The sequence below is a fragment of the Scyliorhinus torazame genome, chromosome 5, assembly GCF_047496885.1.
Source record: "Scyliorhinus torazame isolate Kashiwa2021f chromosome 5, sScyTor2.1, whole genome shotgun sequence".
Classification (NCBI taxonomy): Eukaryota; Metazoa; Chordata; class Chondrichthyes; order Carcharhiniformes; family Scyliorhinidae; genus Scyliorhinus; species Scyliorhinus torazame.
Window position 1 is genome coordinate 70436743 of NC_092711.1, and position 18024 is coordinate 70454766.

The 18024-nt window shown below is 44.7% G+C and overlaps 1 gene segment (V, D, J or C); it reads right to left on the bottom strand.

Moving 5' to 3' along the window:
* Positions 1-338: 338 nt before the first annotated feature.
* LOC140422604 (T cell receptor alpha variable 1-2-like) lies at positions 339-868 on the bottom strand. The segment is given in 2 exon segments: positions 339-646; positions 835-868. Coding segments are annotated over 2 exon segments (342 nt in total).
* Positions 869-18024: the final 17156 nt, after the last annotated feature.

The following is an 18024-nucleotide window of genomic DNA, read 5'->3' on the forward strand; positions in this document are numbered from 1 at the left end:
GCCTTGGGCTCATCTGAGTTAACGGGTCTGGAAGACCAAACTATAATTTCCGGCTGCATAATTTCCACATCTGAGAGCTTTCATTCCCCCGCTGGTCCGCGGGCTTTCCACGTTTTAATTTACCATCTACATCGCGCCATGGAGATGAGTCTCGTGATTCCCCAAATCGCTCCTCTGTTCACCCGGAGAAGAGCGGGGACACTAATCTAACTGTATGATACATACACCTGACTCTGTTCATGATTCCAGAATCAAACAATTCCCGCAGACAGCGGCAGCAAAGCAGACTTAGTGGAGCTGTGAATACTCGCTGAGGTTTTTGTACGGTGCTCTATCTGCTATCTAACGCTGTGCCTCACTGCACAGTAATAGACCGCCCCGTCATCCACACTGAGGGCGCTGATATTGAGATAACCGTTCTGTTTAGACTTGTCAGCAGCCGCCAGATATCGACCTGAAACTGCATCATCCTTCAGAGCAAATACATTAGTAATAATCCAGATTGGTGGCTGTGCCGCTTTCTTCTGATACCATTGCATGTACTGCATACCGGAGTCTGTATATTCACAATCCAGCCGCACCAAACCTCCTTCTGACACAGTTTTTGTCACTGGTGATTGAGTTACTGGATCTGCGCTTAGCCCGCCTGCGAAGGGAGAGAAATGAAACATCAATAATCTAAACATAATTCATCTACATTTGTTTGTATATGTTTGAGTTTGTGGAAACTCAACTCTACTCATTATGTGGATATTTCTGATCGTTAATTATATTAAATGTAATTCCAATCTATAACCTGCTAATCTGATTTTATGAACATTATCCGTTACTTACCGTCCAACAGCGCCGCCAGTATTAGCAGAAACATGTCTGACTGAATCTCTGAGTGAATGGGAATGGACTGAGGCAGAGACTGAGAAGCAGAGAGGGAAACCGGGCTCTGTTCAGCTCATTGTTCCACACACACACTGCAGCGGGTAAAGCCCGTTGTGACAACACACTGGCCGCAACGCCGATTGGTTTTGACGATGCCGTCACGGAAGTTCATCATCCCCATGTTTGAAGGTGGCGCCCTCTGGTGCCGGAGTAGTTTCACTCCTGTTAGAATTCAGCCACTGAATGGATTCAGGGGGTATTGAAATACACAAGAAGACACAAATGTTTCCCAGAAATATAAACTAGATCTGGTGCGAAACAGTTTTTACTGCTGTTGATGTTTATGTCAGAAAGGGATGCTAAATCGATGAAATATTTGCTGGCCGTTTCTTTCCAAATCCGGTGCACGACAAATGAGAAGTAGTGTTGGGACATTGGAGAAAGTGAGGATATTTAAAGATTACCAGGGACGAGGGCAGCTTATGCAAAAGACCCAGAGAACTTTGGCTTCATTTGCCTGTCACAAAGGAGGTAGAAGGAAGACTCAATCGTTTTGCTGAAAAATATGCCATTTCGAAGCGTAGATCGTCTGTAATTGTTCCCATTAGCAGCAGGTCCAAAACAAATCATCCCGATTTCATGGAAAAATACGACAGAGAATAATGTATTTATTCATAATATTCCATTTGTTAACATCTAGAACACGACGCGTAAAATAATGAAAGAAGATTCAATAGCAAATTTCAAAAGGGGATTGTCGTAATCTGAAAATGGAAAGCAATCTGGAAAATGTGGGGTGCGAAATGCGATTGGGATAGCATTTTCAAATAGGCACTGCACGGTAAGCGTATTGTTCATTCCGTTCCCTAATTTTGGATACTTCTGGGCGATTCATGCCAGTCCCCCGCTAATTGTTCTCACTCACTTGAAAAGTGAGCAGGTGCAGGATGGTCACATAACGTTAGAGATTCAACCGTCGCTATTTCCGCTCCGGCAATCCCGCCTGCAGCTGATACCAGCTGCACAGTCTGACTAGTTTCGAGTCTGCGGTGTCCCGGGGAGCAGCTTCCGTTTGCTGTTCTCATTTTCATTCTGAAACGATTGTGCTGTTGGGGACATTGCTGCACATGACCCATTCGTGGCATCGGATAGGTCAGCAATGCAGTGGTCGGTGAGTGTGTATTTCTGCTCCAGCTGATCACTTCCTCCACTGAAGAGGAACTAATTCATGATCCTCCTGGTTCCACTCCTCAACATGATCTGACTTCTCAGAAAATCTTTCCCTCATTTTAAAACTCCATTATCCCCTGACTGATCTTTCCACCCAAATATCACTGATTCTACTTGTTTGTCCAATAATCCCATTTTCCTCAAACCCGTGGGGCACTCCGTATTTCATTTCTATTTTTGTAATTTACCACAATTTCCTCTTCAGTTACCTCACGGGGCCACTGCCTTCCTATTACCCCTCCTATTTAGACCGTAGGCAGTTAGTATGGCCAGTGAGAAGCTCTTCTCCTCAGAAACTCCGGAATTAGCAACACAACAACATTGGCCTTTTTCATCACTCCTTCCACGCGATAGACTAACCCTAAAGGGGAATTTTCCATAGAATTTACAGTGCAGAAGGAGGCCATTCGGCCCATCGAGTCTGCACCGGCTCTTGGAAAGAGCACCCTACCCAAGGCCAACACCTCCACCCTATCCCCATAACCCAGTAACCCCACCCAACTCTAAGGGCAATTTTGGACACCAAGGGCAATTTATCAACCCCAATCCACCTAACCTGCACATCTTTGGACTGTGGGAGGAAACCGGAGCACCCGGAGGAAACCCACGCACACACGGGGAGAATGTGCAGACTCCGCACAGATAGTGACCCAAGCTGGAATCGAACCTGGGACCCTGGAGCTGTGAAGCAATTGTGCTATCCACAATGCTACCGTGCTGCCCTGGGAATGTATATGCCCTTGTCTTAAAAACACAATGACATTGATATTCTGCCTAAGAAACCTGAAATACTTGTTTTTTAAGCATATCTTGGTCCTCTCTACAATATATGAAACTAACGATATGAGAAATATCATCGGGCGCAGATCAGTTGACCCTTCGAACCTTCAGTAAGATCACAGTTGATCAGATTGCGGCCGGAGGTCTAATTTCCTGCCTGTTCTTCAGAAACGGGAACTCGCTTGAAAATCTAAAGCTTCCGTGGAGATCAAAAACAACCTCGTTTTTTTTCAATGAGGGACAGTTGAAAATATCCACCTTGAAATAGTGTCCATGACGGGAAGTGAGAAAAGACATTCCTTGAATTCAGATTCTCGCATAATCCTCAGGAATTTTTCGACTGGTTTGGGACCATTTGCCAATGTTTCTGACAAACTGCTGGATCCAATTAACGAATTATCTGCATTCAGTCATGCCTTATTAATAACTGTGCAATTTGCTTTGAAATGTATATCGAAAGCTATCACTCGATTACAATAATGGTCTGTCTGCCAATGTTTGCTTTGTGTGTGTGTGCGTGTGTGAATGTGTGTGTATGTGTGCATGTGTGTTTATGTTTGTGTGAGAGAATGTATGTGTCTGTTTGAGTATGTGTGTGCTTGTGTGTGTTGTATGTGCGTGCGTGCATGTGTTCTTTATTGCCTTCCTTTTAGGCGTATGCGTCTGGAAGTGTTAATTTGCATGCATCCATGTCTGTTTCCCGGTGTCTGCAGTTAAGCTTATTTTACCAAAACTTGATGCAAGACGGTGCTGCTAGATAATTTGGTAAATATTTTTCACAGCAAACATTCTCAATGTATGTAAATTACTTCAACTAATCAAGCCATTGTGTGCACATTTTAAAATTCTGATCATGCGCATAATGTTTCTCACGTTATTAAGTTTGGAATTATTAATGGGTCATATCAATACCAGGAATTGCTTCACTTTCAACCTCGTCAAATATTGCAAGAGATGGGATGAGAGAGGGGAAAAGAGTGAGCAAAGTAGAAAGTGATACTGACAATAAATGGATGGTGCAGGGAGAGAGCGAGACAAGCACATGGAAGGAGAGCTAGGGGGCAGTGAGAGAGAGAGACAGGCACATGGAAGGAGAGCTAGGGGGGCAGTGAGAGAGAGACAGGCACATGGAAGGAGAGCTAGGGGGGCAGTGAGAGAGAGACAAGCACATGGAAGGAGAGCTAGGGGGACAGTGAGAGAGAGAAAGATGTAAAGCAAAACTCGAAGCAGAAGGTCAAGAAAGAGAAAGATACCGAAATAGGTTTAGCCACACTGGGGAGCGGTTACATATGTTTAACTGTAAGTGTGAGCCTCTGCTTGTATGAAAGCGTTTGCGTGTGCGTCTGGTGTGTGTGTAAGTGCATCGACAGAGCGACAGTCTCAAGCGGATTAGCACGGAAAGAGCTTTGAGTGTTCATGCAGTAATAGGGCACCAGCATCACTGATTGGTTCGTCATTCGTCCCATTTCTGAGAGAGCAGCCAATCCTCTTCTTCGGCAGCTGTCCCTCAGATTCACAATAAGCGAAGCATTCCCATTTCTGTGTTCACTGTTTAATGTCAGTCTCTAACATCCGGAATATTTAAAACATTCAGATTTCTCCTATGCCCTTTCCCGGTAACCATGGTCATGCTGCCCGGTGAGTGGATTGTTGAGGCGTTTCCATGTTCCATTGTTTGCATTTACTCTGCTGTCTTGCACAGGTTGGTCTTTGTTTCAGAATTAGTGGAACGGATTCAATGTCCCATAGATGATTCAGGACGGACAGACCGGAACACAAAACTGCAATTACGATCCATCGGATAGCTATCCCTACCTCTTTGGTACATTCGCTATCCTGCAGAAACTCCGCGATACTTACTGAGGAGGTATGGCAAGGGGCAGGGCGCTAGTTCTCCAGAACCCCAAGAGCGTTTTTATTGCTGATTTCGACCAGGACTAGGAAACAGTTTCTTTAAATATTAGTTGGGCTTCTGTCCCTGACTCTGCCGTGTATCTCTGTGCGCTGAGGTGCATTCAGCCCGTAGAAAAACAGGGAAGGCATCTCTTCCCCTCTCACTGAATCGGAGTGAAGCTCAGATACACACCTCAGGTCAAAACCAATTTGTAAAATAGCTGTCAGCAGAACCCAAACTGAATGGCATTGCCAGAGAAGGCAACCCTGTTGAGCATCAAACTGAACCCTACACCAGATACACTGTAGAGGCCAAAAAAGTGTCCCTGGGAATGTGAACAACATAGTGAAGGGATGAGCGAGCTTCAGCATTGCTGTTCCGTCACAAGCAGGAGAGTGCGCATGCGTCGGTGCTTCCGCCTGAGGAAAGTCAGACGACAGCCTCTGTGACGTCAATATGTACTCTTTGTGACGTCAGTCTGCCACTTCTTCGTGACGCCAGAGGTCCCTGTTCCGTGGAGCTGCTCCTAACATTAAACCCTGTTTTTGAAAGGAATAAAGAAAGAAAAGGCGCAGGGACGGATAATTAACCGTGACGTTTATTTCGTGCTGCAACTGCCTGTCATTTTGAAGTTTCTATTTTGTTTGTCTTTTCAACCGCTTCTGGAACCGGTATCTTGACGTTTTCATTCAAAATGAGATTGGTTTCTTGGCAGTATTGGGTTTGAGAGGCTGACAGCGCTGCTCATGTTACGGGTGAATCTGCCCGAGATTCTGTAGAACCCCCAAACAGACAGGAGACTGAGCTACTGTCGGCGGGAGAGGCGTGCAGGGGCCTGTCGGGAGGTGAGTATTGGCTTTAAAAACACTTACCTTGCAGAAGCAGCCCTTAGAATTTCGGCGGGAGCGGAGTGCAGGGGCCTGTCGGGAGGTGAGTATTGGCTTTAAAAACACTTACCTGGTCCCGTTTCTGTTCTTCTTTTCTGTGTTATTTTTTATATATAAGGCTGGAACCGGAAGTTCGACCCGGAACCGGAAGTTCGACCCGCGGACTTCTGGGAAGCCCCCCCCACCCCCCCACCAATAAATTCTGGTGGAGAGGAAACCCGAGACACTACAGGTGTAGTGTCTCCCACCCGCCCTCCTCCTCTAACCTAATAATAAGACCCATTGGTGTGAGGTAAGTGCCATATTTACATTATTATTTTAAAAAAAAATTATTTATTAATCAGATCTTGGTTGGAAGTTAGAGGGATGGCAGGGAAGGGAGTGCAATGTTCCTCCTGCAGGATGTTTGAGGTGAGGGATGCCGTTAGTGTCCCTGCTGATTTTACCTGCAGGAAGGGCAGCCAACACCAGCTCCTCCAAGACCGAGTTAGGGAACAGGAGCTGGAGTTGGATGAACGTCGGATCATTCGGGAGGCAGAGGGGGTCATAGATAGCAGCTTCAGGGAATTAGTTACACCAAAGATTGGAGATAGATGGGTAACTGCAAGAGGGACTGGGAAGAAGCAGTCAGTGCAGGGACCCCCTGCGGTCATTCCCCTGAGTAACAAGGATACCGCTTTGGATACTTGTGGGGGGGGGGACTTACCAGGGGTAAGCCATGGGGTACTGGCCTCTGGCACGGAGTCTGTCCCTGTTGCTCAGAAGGGAAGGGGGAGAGGAGCAGAGCATTAGTAATTGGGGACTCGATAGTCAGGGGCACAGATAGGAGATTTTGTGGGAGCGAGAGAGACGCACGTTTGGTATGTTGCCTCCCAGGTGATGTCTCGGATCGTGTTTTCCGGGTCCTTAAGGAGGGGGAGCAGCCCCAAGTCGTGGTCCACATTGGCCCTAACGACATAGGTAGGAAAGGGGACAAGGATGTCAGGCAGGCTTTCAGGGAGCTAGGATGGAAGCTCAGAACGAGAACAAACAGAGTTGTTACCTCTGGGTTGTTGCCCGTGCCACGTGATAATGAGATGAGGAATAGGGAGAGAGAGCAATTAAACAAGTGGCTACAGGGATGGTGCAGGCAGGAGGGATTCAGATTTCTGGATAACTGGTGCTCTTTCTGGGGAAGGTGGGACCTCTACAGACAGGATGGTCTACATCTGAACCTGAGGGGCACAAATATCCTGAGGGGGGATATTTGTTAGTGCTCTTTGGGGGGGGGGGGGGGGGGGGTTAAACTAATGCAGCAGGGGCATGGGAACCTGGATTGTAGTTTTAGGGTACGGGAGATTGAGAGTATAAAGGTCAGGAGCACAGATTTGACGTCGCAGGAGGGGGCCAGTGTTCAGGTAGGTGGTTTGAAGTGTGTCTACTTCAATGCCAGGAGTATACGAAATAAGGTAGGGGAACTGGCAGCATGGGTTGGTAGCTGGGACTTCGATGTTGAGGCCATTTCGGAGACATGGATAGAGCAGGGACAGGAATGGTTGTTGCAGGTTCCGGGGTTTAGGTGTTTTAGTAAGCTCAGAGAAGGAGGCAAAAGAGGGGGAGGTGTGACGCTGCTAGTCAAGAACAGTATTACGGTGGCGGAGAGGATGCTAGATGGGGACTCTTCTTCCGAGGTAGTATGGGCTGAGGTTAGAAACAGGAAAGGAGAGGTCACCCTGTTGGGAGTTTTCTATAGGCCTCCAAATAGTTCTAGGGATGTAGAGGAAAGGATGGCGAAGATGATTCTGGATAAGAGCGAAAGTAACAGGGTAGTTATTTTGGGAGACTTTAACTTTCCAAATATTGACTGGAATAGATATAGTTTGAGTACATTAGATGGGTCGTTTTTTATACAATGTGTGCAGGAGGGTTACCTGAAACAATATGTTGACAGGCCAACAAGAGGCGAGGCCACATTGGATTTGGGTTTGGGTAATGAACCAGGCCAGGTGTTAGATTTGGAGGTAGGTGAGCACTTTGGGGACAGTGACCACAATTTGGTGACGTTTACGTTAGTGATGGAAAGGGATAAGTATACCCCGCAGGGCAAGAGTTATAGCTGGGGGAAGGGCAATTATGATGCCATTAGACATGACTTGGGAGGGGTAGGTTGGAGAAGTAGGCTGCAATTGTTGGGCACACTGGATATGTGGAGCTTGTTCAAGGAACAGCTACTACGTGTTCTTGATAAGTACGTACCGGTCAGGCAGGGGGGAAGGCGTGGAGCGAGGGAACCGCGGTTTACCAAAGAAGTGGAATCTCTTGTTAAGAGGAAGAAGGAGGCCTATGTGAAGATGAGGTGTGAAGTTTCAGTTGGGGTGCTTGATAGTTACAAGGTAACGAGGGAGGATTAAAGAGAGAGCTAAGACGAGCAAGGAGGGGACATGAGAAGTATTTGGCAGGTAGGATCAAGGAAAACCCAAAAGATTTCTATAGGTATGTCAGGAATAAAAGAATGACTAGGGTAAGAGTAGGGCAAGTCAAGGACAGGGATGGGAAGTTGTGTGTGGAGTCTGAAGAGATAGGCGAGATACTAAATGAATATTTTTCGTCAGTATTCACTCAGGAAAAAGATAATGTTGTGGAGGAGAATGCTGAGACCCAGGCTATTAGAATAGATGGCATTGAGGTACGTAGGGAAGAGGTGTTGGCAATTCTGGACAGGCTGAAAATAGATAAGTCCCCGGGGCCCGATGGCATTTATCCTAAGATTCTCTGGGAAGCCAGGGAAGAGATTGCTGAGCCTTTGGCTTTGATTTTTATGTCATCATTGGCTACAGGATAGCAAATGTGGTTCCTTTGTTCAAGAAGGGGAGTAGAGACAACCCTGGCAACTATAGACCGGTGAGCCTCACGTCTGTTGTGGGTAAAGTCTTGGAGGGGATTATAAGAGACAAGATTTATAATCATCTAGATAGGAATAATATGATCAGGGATAGTCAGCATGGCTTTGTGAAGGGTAGGTCATGCCTCACAAACCTTATCGAGTTCTTTGAGAAGGTGACTGAACAGGTAGACGAGGGTAGAGCAGTTGATGTGGTGTATATGGATTTCAGTAAAGCGTTTGATAAGGTTCCCCACGGTAGGCTATTGCTTGCAGAAAATACGGAGGCTGGGGATTGAGGGTGATTTAGAGATGTGGATCAGAAATTGGCTAGCTGAAAGAAGACAGAGGGTGGTGGTTGATGGGAAATGTTCAGAATGGAGTTCAGTTACAAGTGGCATACCACAAGGATCTGTTCTGGGGCCGTTGCTGTTTGTCATTTTTATAAATGGCGCAGAAGGGTGGGTAAGTAAATTTGCAGACAACACTAAAGTCGGTGGTGTTGTCGACAGTGCGGAAAGATGTTGCAGGTTACAGAGGGACATAGATAAGCTGCAGAGCTGGGCTGAGAGGTGGCAAATGGAGTTTAATGTAGAGAAGTGTGAGGTGATTCACTTTGGAAGGAATAACAGGAATGCGGAATATTTGGCTAATGGTAAAATTCTTGGAAGTGTGGATGAACAGAGGGATCTCGGTGTCCATGTACATAGATCCCTGAAAGCTGCCACCCAGGTTGATAGGGTTGTGAAGAAGGCCTATGGAGTATTGGCCTTTATTGGTAGAGGGATTGAGTTCCGGAGGCATGAGGTCATGTTGCAGCTGTACAAAACTCTGGTACGGCCGCATTTGGAGTATTGCATACAGTTCTGGTCACCTCATTATAGGAAGGATGTGGAAGCTTTGGAACGGGTGCAGAGGAGATTTACCAGGATGTTGCCTGGTATGGAGGGAAAATCTTATGAGGAAAGGCTGATGGACTTGAGGTTGTTTTCGTTAGAGAGAAGAAGGTTAAGAGGAGACTTAATAGAGGCATACAAAATGATCAGGGGGTTAGATAGGGTGGACAGTGAGAGTCTTCTCCCACGGATGGAAATGGCTAGCACGAGGGGACATATCCTTAAACTGAGGGGTAATAGATATAGGACAGAGGTCAGAGGTAGGTTCTTTACGCAAAGAGTGGTGAGTCCGTGGAATGCCCTACCTGCAACTGTAGTGAACTCGCCAACATTGAGGGCATTTAAAAGTTTATTGGATAAGCATATGGATGATAATGGCATAGTGTAGGTTAGATGGCTTTTGTTTTTTTGACTTCCCATGTCGGTGCAACATCGTGGGCCGAAGGGCCTGTACTGCACTGTATCGTTCTATGTTCTATGTAAGGTAGACGCACAGAGGGAAGACTGCTTTCCACCACATTTCCCACAGACAGAACACAGTAATAGACGGCACAGTCAGTCAGCTGCCGCCCCTTGAAGCTTAAACTGGCGAATTGAGTAGAGGTCTCGAATTCTACTGGTAAATCTGGCTTGGCAAAACTTTCATGAACCCACCCCGAATTTCCGCAGTGCAACGTCGCGCGCTAATGAAGCTGATATTGCATATACCTTTTTAAGTTTTCCTTTCTACAATTGTCTTTAGATCTAAGGACAGCAACTGACAAACAGAGCCTCTAAGACCTGGATCTAAAACCATATTCAAACAAGAAATTATCAGACCGGCGGGTGTTTAATATTCTGATTCATACCCTATTTTGGAAGTTAGAGAAAATGCGGAAGGTGTTTAGTCCACAATTACTTGTCAGAAATATTCCCACTGGGGCAGCACGGTGGCGCAGTGGTAGCACTGCAGTCTCACGGCGCCGAGGTCCCAGGTTCAATCCCGGCTGTGGGTCACTCTCCGTGTGGAGTTTGCACATTCTCCCCGTGTTTGCGTGGGATCCGCCTCCACAACCCAAAGATGTGCAAAGTAGTTCGATTGAACACGCTAAATTGCCCCTTAATTGGTAAAAATTAATTGGGTACCCTAAATTTTAAAAAAAGAAATATTCCCACAATATCCCGATGCTAAGTCACATTCTGCTCGCTATCCGCTCTGTCAAAGGACGGTTGAATATTTGAAGACACCGATTCTGATCCCACCATCAATAATCTGCTGAAAGGCCTTAGGATTCTATCACCTCACTGCCATTTGCTCGCAGTGCGGTTGTGAAACGAATGAATAGTGAAGTGACTGCAAGTGAACAGAAACATATCGGGCTCGGGCTCGGCTACGGTGCCGTGTCCTTTTCGGGGGCTCATTCTGTTGGAGGAGTGAGAAGAAAAACTTTCTTTCGATACTTTAAGACAGAAACTCTGGGCTATGAAAGCCAGTGGGAAATATTATAGAAATAAAAAGACACTCCAAAAGGCCATGAACATTGAGGGAAATTGATGCATGGGGTGTGTTTTAACACTCGATGTTCCGAACTTGTAAATATCAATCTTTTGATTAAAACAACCCGGACAACTAAAACACGCTGTTCATATAGAGTTTGTGCGCGGTGGTGATCAAAAGGATCGGTATACTAACGGGGAGATGGGGGAAAAGCTGCACAATAAGTCAGACAGACACAGAAATAACATCAAAAGAAAAAAAACGAGGTGACACCAGAAATTAATTTGTGACTCTCATTTTTATTAGAGTTGTGAGCTGAAAGCAACTACATTAATTCCCTAAGTGGCCCTTGCCTGGTTTTGTTGGGTGCCCTGTCTTGCTCTAAAATTATGAAAAGTCTCGTTGGCTTTCACTGTGGAGGTTGAATGTTTATCGGCGAGAGAACGCCCTCTGGTGGGCACTAACTGAAACTCTCATTGTGGGGTTATTGTACGGCATCTGCTATATCTCTGCAGCAGTGTGGGCTCCATGGCACAGAAATACACGGCACAGTCGGAGAGAAGGGCCCCGGTGATAGTTAAAGGAACCGTTGTGTTTTCTTTATGCAAAACCGCCAAGAACCTGGCTGGTAAATTTGGAGAATTACTTACATCCCCAGAGCTATATATTGCCATTAAATATTTTGGAGCTTTCCCGGGATACTGGATGTACCAGAACAGAGTTCGAAGAGCAGCTGTCGAATATCTACAATCCAGTGTTACGTTCTGTCCTTCCAGAATCTTTAATTCAGATCGATCCTGGAAAACTGCATCTTCACCATTTGTTCCTGTAACAAGACACATAATGTTTCAAACGTCTGGGACTGAACATAACATATGGAACATATGCGTGTGTGATATTGAATATTATAGTAAATATTGACTCACTGGGTAGGATGATGAGAATCACCATAAAGCAATATGAGGAGAACATGGTGCCCGGTTTAAAGTTGGAAAGAAATAAGATCATGTTTGAAATACGTTGCAGTTCTAGTCTGATATGAAAGAGTAATCTCCAATCAGCTGCAGATTTCACGCAATGTGATTCTGAGGGGCGTTTCCCAAGGGTAGGATTGGCTGGTCCCTCAAAACACCTGAGAGTCGGGCTCGAATCGTTCTTGCTCCTGGGCTAATGAACTCCTTCAGCATTTACGCTGCCTTCGTGTCTCCAGCTTTCCCTCCGTGTCTGTCTGTCTCTCTCTGCCGATCGGTTCTCTCTGTCGGTATCTCGTCTCTTTCTCTCTCAATTTCACTGTCACGTTTTCGTTCATTCGCGTGGCATTCAAATTCAGAGAGCAGAAAATCAAATTCGTCTCAAATTCCCGTTTCAACGAATTCACCAACCAAAGGACAGTGAGGGGACCCGGTCAAGTGATGTGGAGACAATAAAGTCGAGGAAACGAAGAGAGATAAACGAACAGGTAACAACATTAAACAGAGAGAGAAATAAAGGGATATGGTAAGAAAAAAACATATAGTAGACGCAGCAATTCAAAATGGGAAGAAAAACAATACATAAATAATATATTAAAATATTAAATAAATGTGAAATAAGGTATAATCAATTGAATAAAACACAACACTTGCCAAAATAAGTCACTCCACTGCGATTTAAACAAAATTCAAAATTAATTTCTGTCTATCTGTTCAACTGTGTTAAACCACGTTATAATAGCAATAAAAAGGAACCCGTAACCGCACCCGTTGCAGTGAACAGGCAAATACGATAGGGGAGCTCTTTGATGGGAGGAACTATAGAATATACAAGATGATAACTACAGATCAGACGCCAGACTAAAATAGAAGCAGCTAACTTTGAATCCGGTGTAGGATATGTGCGGATCGGAAGTCCTATCTATCTACCTATCTGCAACCTATCTACGAATGTGTGTTTAAGATTCAGAGAATCGTTGGCAAGTCTGTCTTTACATCTTGATTAAAACGAACCTCATTTAACCGTATGAACAAAACAAACAAAGAAAGGTACAGCACAGCAGCCGGCCCTTCGGCCCTCCAGGTCTGTGCCAATCATGATGCCTGAACGCAAAAAAAACGTTCTACCCTTACTAGGTCCGTTTCCCTCTATTTCCTCCCTATTCATGTACCCATCCAGATGCCTCTTAAATGTTGTTAATGTGCCTGCTTCCACCACATCCTGTGGCAGCACGTACCAAGCACTCATCACTTTCTGCGTGAAAATTAAGTATTTCCTTCCCAGTGAAATCGATTGTCCTCCTGACTGCCATAACTGTTATTGTTGGTAAAACAATAGTGAAGGCGGAGTTGATTATTATATTGATTATCATGAGGCTGACTCTGATTCTTAATATTACTTTTATGTTTGTTAGAATGGAGCTAGAAAGTCTTGATGCATTTTGCTAGATGCTGCAAAAATACGGTTAAAGAGAACAATAATACCATATTCACCTGCATCTTGACAACAGTCGATTCTGCCACTTATGTGCACGGGTACCGTCAGCAGCCAGGGAAACCGTGCGCTACATGTTCCGTCTTATTGGGGTGACTGTGCAGAGGAAGAGTGATCTCAATGATCGATTTCCTTCTACTGTTGATCAGAAGAACAAGATTACCGAGCTAATATGTGGATTTCTGTGCCATGAAGCCCAATCTGCCGCAGAGATATAGCGGATTCCATACAAAAACTCTCACTCACAATTAAATCTGTTCAGATTCAGCACGCACACAAGCGGGTAATTTAGTTTCCACAATGAGAGTGACAGGGAGATTCTTAAAACGTCACCAAGCTGGTGTGGTCCAGTTGCCCCGTTGCACTAGTTTATAATGCAGCTTCGTTGATAATGGATTGGCCGATCGATCAGTGATACCATTACTAGTCTTTTTAGTTTTCAACATCTTTCCCTGTCCTTTTCTTGGTGACTGCACGTGTCTTTATTCATTCCCCTCTCTAATATAAACATTTAAAGCGTTTCCTACTACCTTGTAAATTAATTCAGAACCAGTCGAACACAACTGTTCAGTTTTTTGTGTCTGGAAGCCTGCATCCAGTGATGAACAGCAGTGATCAGTGCTGAGTCACTTGCTGTCTGTAGTGCACATTAATGATCTAGATGTGAATGTGGTGGGTGTGCTCAGCAAGTTCACAGGTGACAGGAAAGCTGGTGATGTGATAAATAGCGAGAAGGCAAGTTTGAGATTACCAGACGATATAGACGGGCAGGTCAGATGGGTGAAATTGTGGAAATTGAATTTAACCCGTAAAAGTGTGAAATGATGCATTTTGAGATGACCAACAAGACAAGGGAATACACAATGAAAGGTAGTGTATCCTCACAATAGAGGACCAGATGGACCTTGTGATACATGTCCATAGACCCCCGAAGGCAGCAAAACAGGGAGATAACGTGGTTAAGAGGACATAAGGGTAACTTCTCTTCCTTAGCTGAGGCATAGAACATACGAGCAGGGAAGCTATGATGCAGCTGTATGAAACTGTCGTTAGGCCACCGCTAGAGTACTGTGTGCAGTTCTGGTCACCGCACCATAGGAAGGATGTGGTGGCTCGAGATAGGTTTCAGAGAGATTCACCAGGCTGTTGCCTGGAATGGAGCGTTTCTGCCATCAAGAGGCTGACCCGGCTGCGGTTGTGTTCCTTAGGGCACGGAAGGCTGGGAGGGGCGGGGGGGGGGGGGGGCGTACCTGATTGAAGTTTACAACATTTTGAGGAATATAGATAGGGTAGATAGAAAGACACTGTTCCACTTATTAGAGGAGTGAATAACTAGGGGGAACGATTAGGTTAATAGGCAGGGGAATCAGAAGGGATTTGAGGGAACCCATTTTCAGCCAGAGCTGGTGAGAATCTGGATGTCACTGTCTGAACGGGTATAGGTGGAAACTCTCACAACATTTAAGAATCTTTTAGGTGAGCACGTGAAACAACATGACATACAAGGCTATGGAGCAAGCGCTGGAAAATGGGTTGAGAATAGATAGGTGCTTAATGCTCAGACACCATGGGCCGTAGGGTCACTTTCTGCGCTGTAAAACTCTGACTCTATTCGAACCTGGTTTCTATTCACTAAACAGATGAAGATTTCGTTAAGCATTGCATAATTTACTAACAGTGACACTCCTGATACGAGCCTGGTGGCCCGCAGTATGGGATGAAGATTAAGTTACCCGCCTCACAGTGAGACAATTAGATAATTTTTCTATTAAGTTACTTGCAGATAAATCCTACATATAACAATTCTGCCCTCAGCTTTCCTGTGATGTTCTTGTTCTGACGCGCCTTACCTGCCCTGTTTTATTGGAGAGATTGTTGTCGCCTTTCTCTGTTGGGCATTGACTCGATCAGCGTTCCAGTGAGGAGACTCATTTTGGTAATAGTTCTTATTGATATATATGTTCCCAAGGAAATATATATTCTCTGCACCACCAACCCTGGCTGCGACCCAAATCATTGTTAATATCGAAATTATTGTGATGTTTATGTAATGTTAAATATTGTTATTATCGAAGTCAGAATGGAGCCATTAAGATTCACTGGAGCAGCCGGTAGCTGAACAGACGGTTGAAGAGAAAAGTAATATTGCCATTAACAACATTTTTCAAACAAGCTATCACAGACCTTATGTGTTCTGGTACAGTAAGAATACGGGAATTATCTACAGTGTTTTTTTTTTTACCTTATGGAGCAATAACAAAGCAGAGCCCCGACTTTTACGAGAGATTAATTCCCATGCTTAGTAGATCTACCAAAATTACCTCGCCTTGATAGCCACACGGCTGCATACTTCTCCACGACGGAGTCCCGCAATGCTGCAGAGGTACAGCGCATCCCTTAAATCCCACACTGACAATTCCATTCGATGTCATTCCAGCTAGCTCCCGCACGAATGAACAAAAGCAATAATTCACAACTACCGTGAGATTCACAGAGATTTAAGATAATTGCAAAGGAACACAGGACTCATTAAGAACGGACCAAGTCCTCTAGGAAAATTATATCAACAACTCATGTGTATGATAAAAATATACTTGACAAATGCATCTCTGGAACCTTAATTAACCTGCTGCTTTTCAATATATTTCCCCTGCCCGTACCCTCTCATCGTCAGTCTCTACCTTTTACTCATAATGCTTTCACTTTTCTTAACGCAGTCTTTAGTTGGATGATATAAAATCGTTGTTTTTGCTCTGAATATTGAGTCAGGAGCGCTAAACCTGGATATCGTGTTATTCTCAATTTATACATTAGGTCAAAGATTGAAGACAGAATGCAACCTGTCCATCCGCGGCCGAACATCTTTCCCACTAGAGGGCGCGCGTGAGACCACAATACTCCGAAATGCAACGATGTGGAAATGGATGGTAAAGCAGGGCAAGCCGAAATAAAATTTCCGGTGTCGTATTTCCTTTATCTGCCCCACTGTTTTGAAATCCTAGAAAAAATTCTAAACAATGTTACCCATGTCCCTTCGGTGTTGAATTATTGTTGATGAAAACCGTCCCTACATCTTAACTTAGAGACTTTGACGCCACTCCCTGCGCTCTGTTCCGACCACTTTCAACCCACGAGAGGCACATTCCAAGAAGAAAGCAGTGATGAGAATTCTCTCTCACCTTAAATCCAAAACCTGTACACTATAGATGTTTAGATTAATCATCGCGAACGTAAAGAAAGTCAGAGTTCTACAGAATAAATTAAAACCGATTTTAAAATACATCCGCAGAAAAAGAAGGTGCTGGTGACACTTTTAAATAATAGCGACGATCTATTCTTTATGTCTGCTCAGTTGTATGTGCAGCACCAACAGGTTGATATAATATGAACAACATAACATTTTAATATGACTGCCCGAAAAACCACTCTGACAAAATTTGAAATAATTGGTGTTCACAACTTAATTTTAATGTAAATGTAAATAAGGGAGCGTGAGCACAGGAACCTGGGTCATAGAGAAAGTGACAACCTGTTGTACAGATGTTTACGATTTTTTTTGTTGCATGGTTACTTCTTTTGTGTTCCAGCCAATGGCTCTGTCTCATGTTGAGTATAAATCTTGTTACTAAATGTTAAAAATCCCAATGAAATATTTGTCAAAAAAAGAGTCAGTCACATTGCTGTGGATCTGCAGTCTCAGATAGAACTGGTTTTCACAACAACCATCTTGATGAATTTAAATTCCATCACCCACCATGGTGAGATTCTAACCGGGATTTCTGATTTCCTTTCCCAGTGATAATACCACGAGGTCCCAAACTAACAATTTTCACTGAATCACACACTCATTTTGCAGACTCCTCCATCAACATTCCTGACAATGTGCTGGCCGACTGGCAGAACTGACTCAGAGGTGGCGGGAAAGTGGGTTCCAGCCGGGAGTTTGGCGAGTGCTACTGGGAAGGGATCAACTGATTTGGCAGCAGGGTGGGAACTGGAGGGTACATTCAGATGCGGAACAATCAAAAATGGTCATGGAAGGAAAATAATCATTGGCTCAGTCTAGTCATCAAAAGAATCCAACGATAGAAAATAAAATAATAATAATCTTTGTTACTGTCACAAGTAGGTGTATATGAACACTCCAATGAAGCTACTGTGAAAAGCCCCTGGACGCCACACTACGGCGCCTGTTCGGGTACACAGAGGCTGTATTCAGAATGTCTAATTCGCCTAACAAGCACGTCTTTCGGGAGGAAACCAGAGCACCCGGAGGAAACGCATGCAGTCACTGGGAGAATGTGCAGACTCCGCACAGAGAGTACCCGGTGTGGGAATCGAACCCGGGACCCTGGCGCTGTGAAGCAACAATGCTAATCACTGCAGACCGTGTCGCCCTGTGAACGGAGGTTTCGGCAGTGGTCATGGGTTTTATTCACTATCATGAGCACAGCAAAGAAAACAGTCCAACTGAGAGCCGGAATAGGAACCTAGCAATCTGAAATAATAGTTAATATAGAAAAGATTAAAGGGGGACAGGAATGGCGACTCAACATTTCTCCTGACAGGGTTTTCGGACAGAGATAGACAGGGGGATTAAAAGGGTGGGTAACTAGATTGGTTTGATCATTAAATACACACATTTGTGTAGGAAAAGG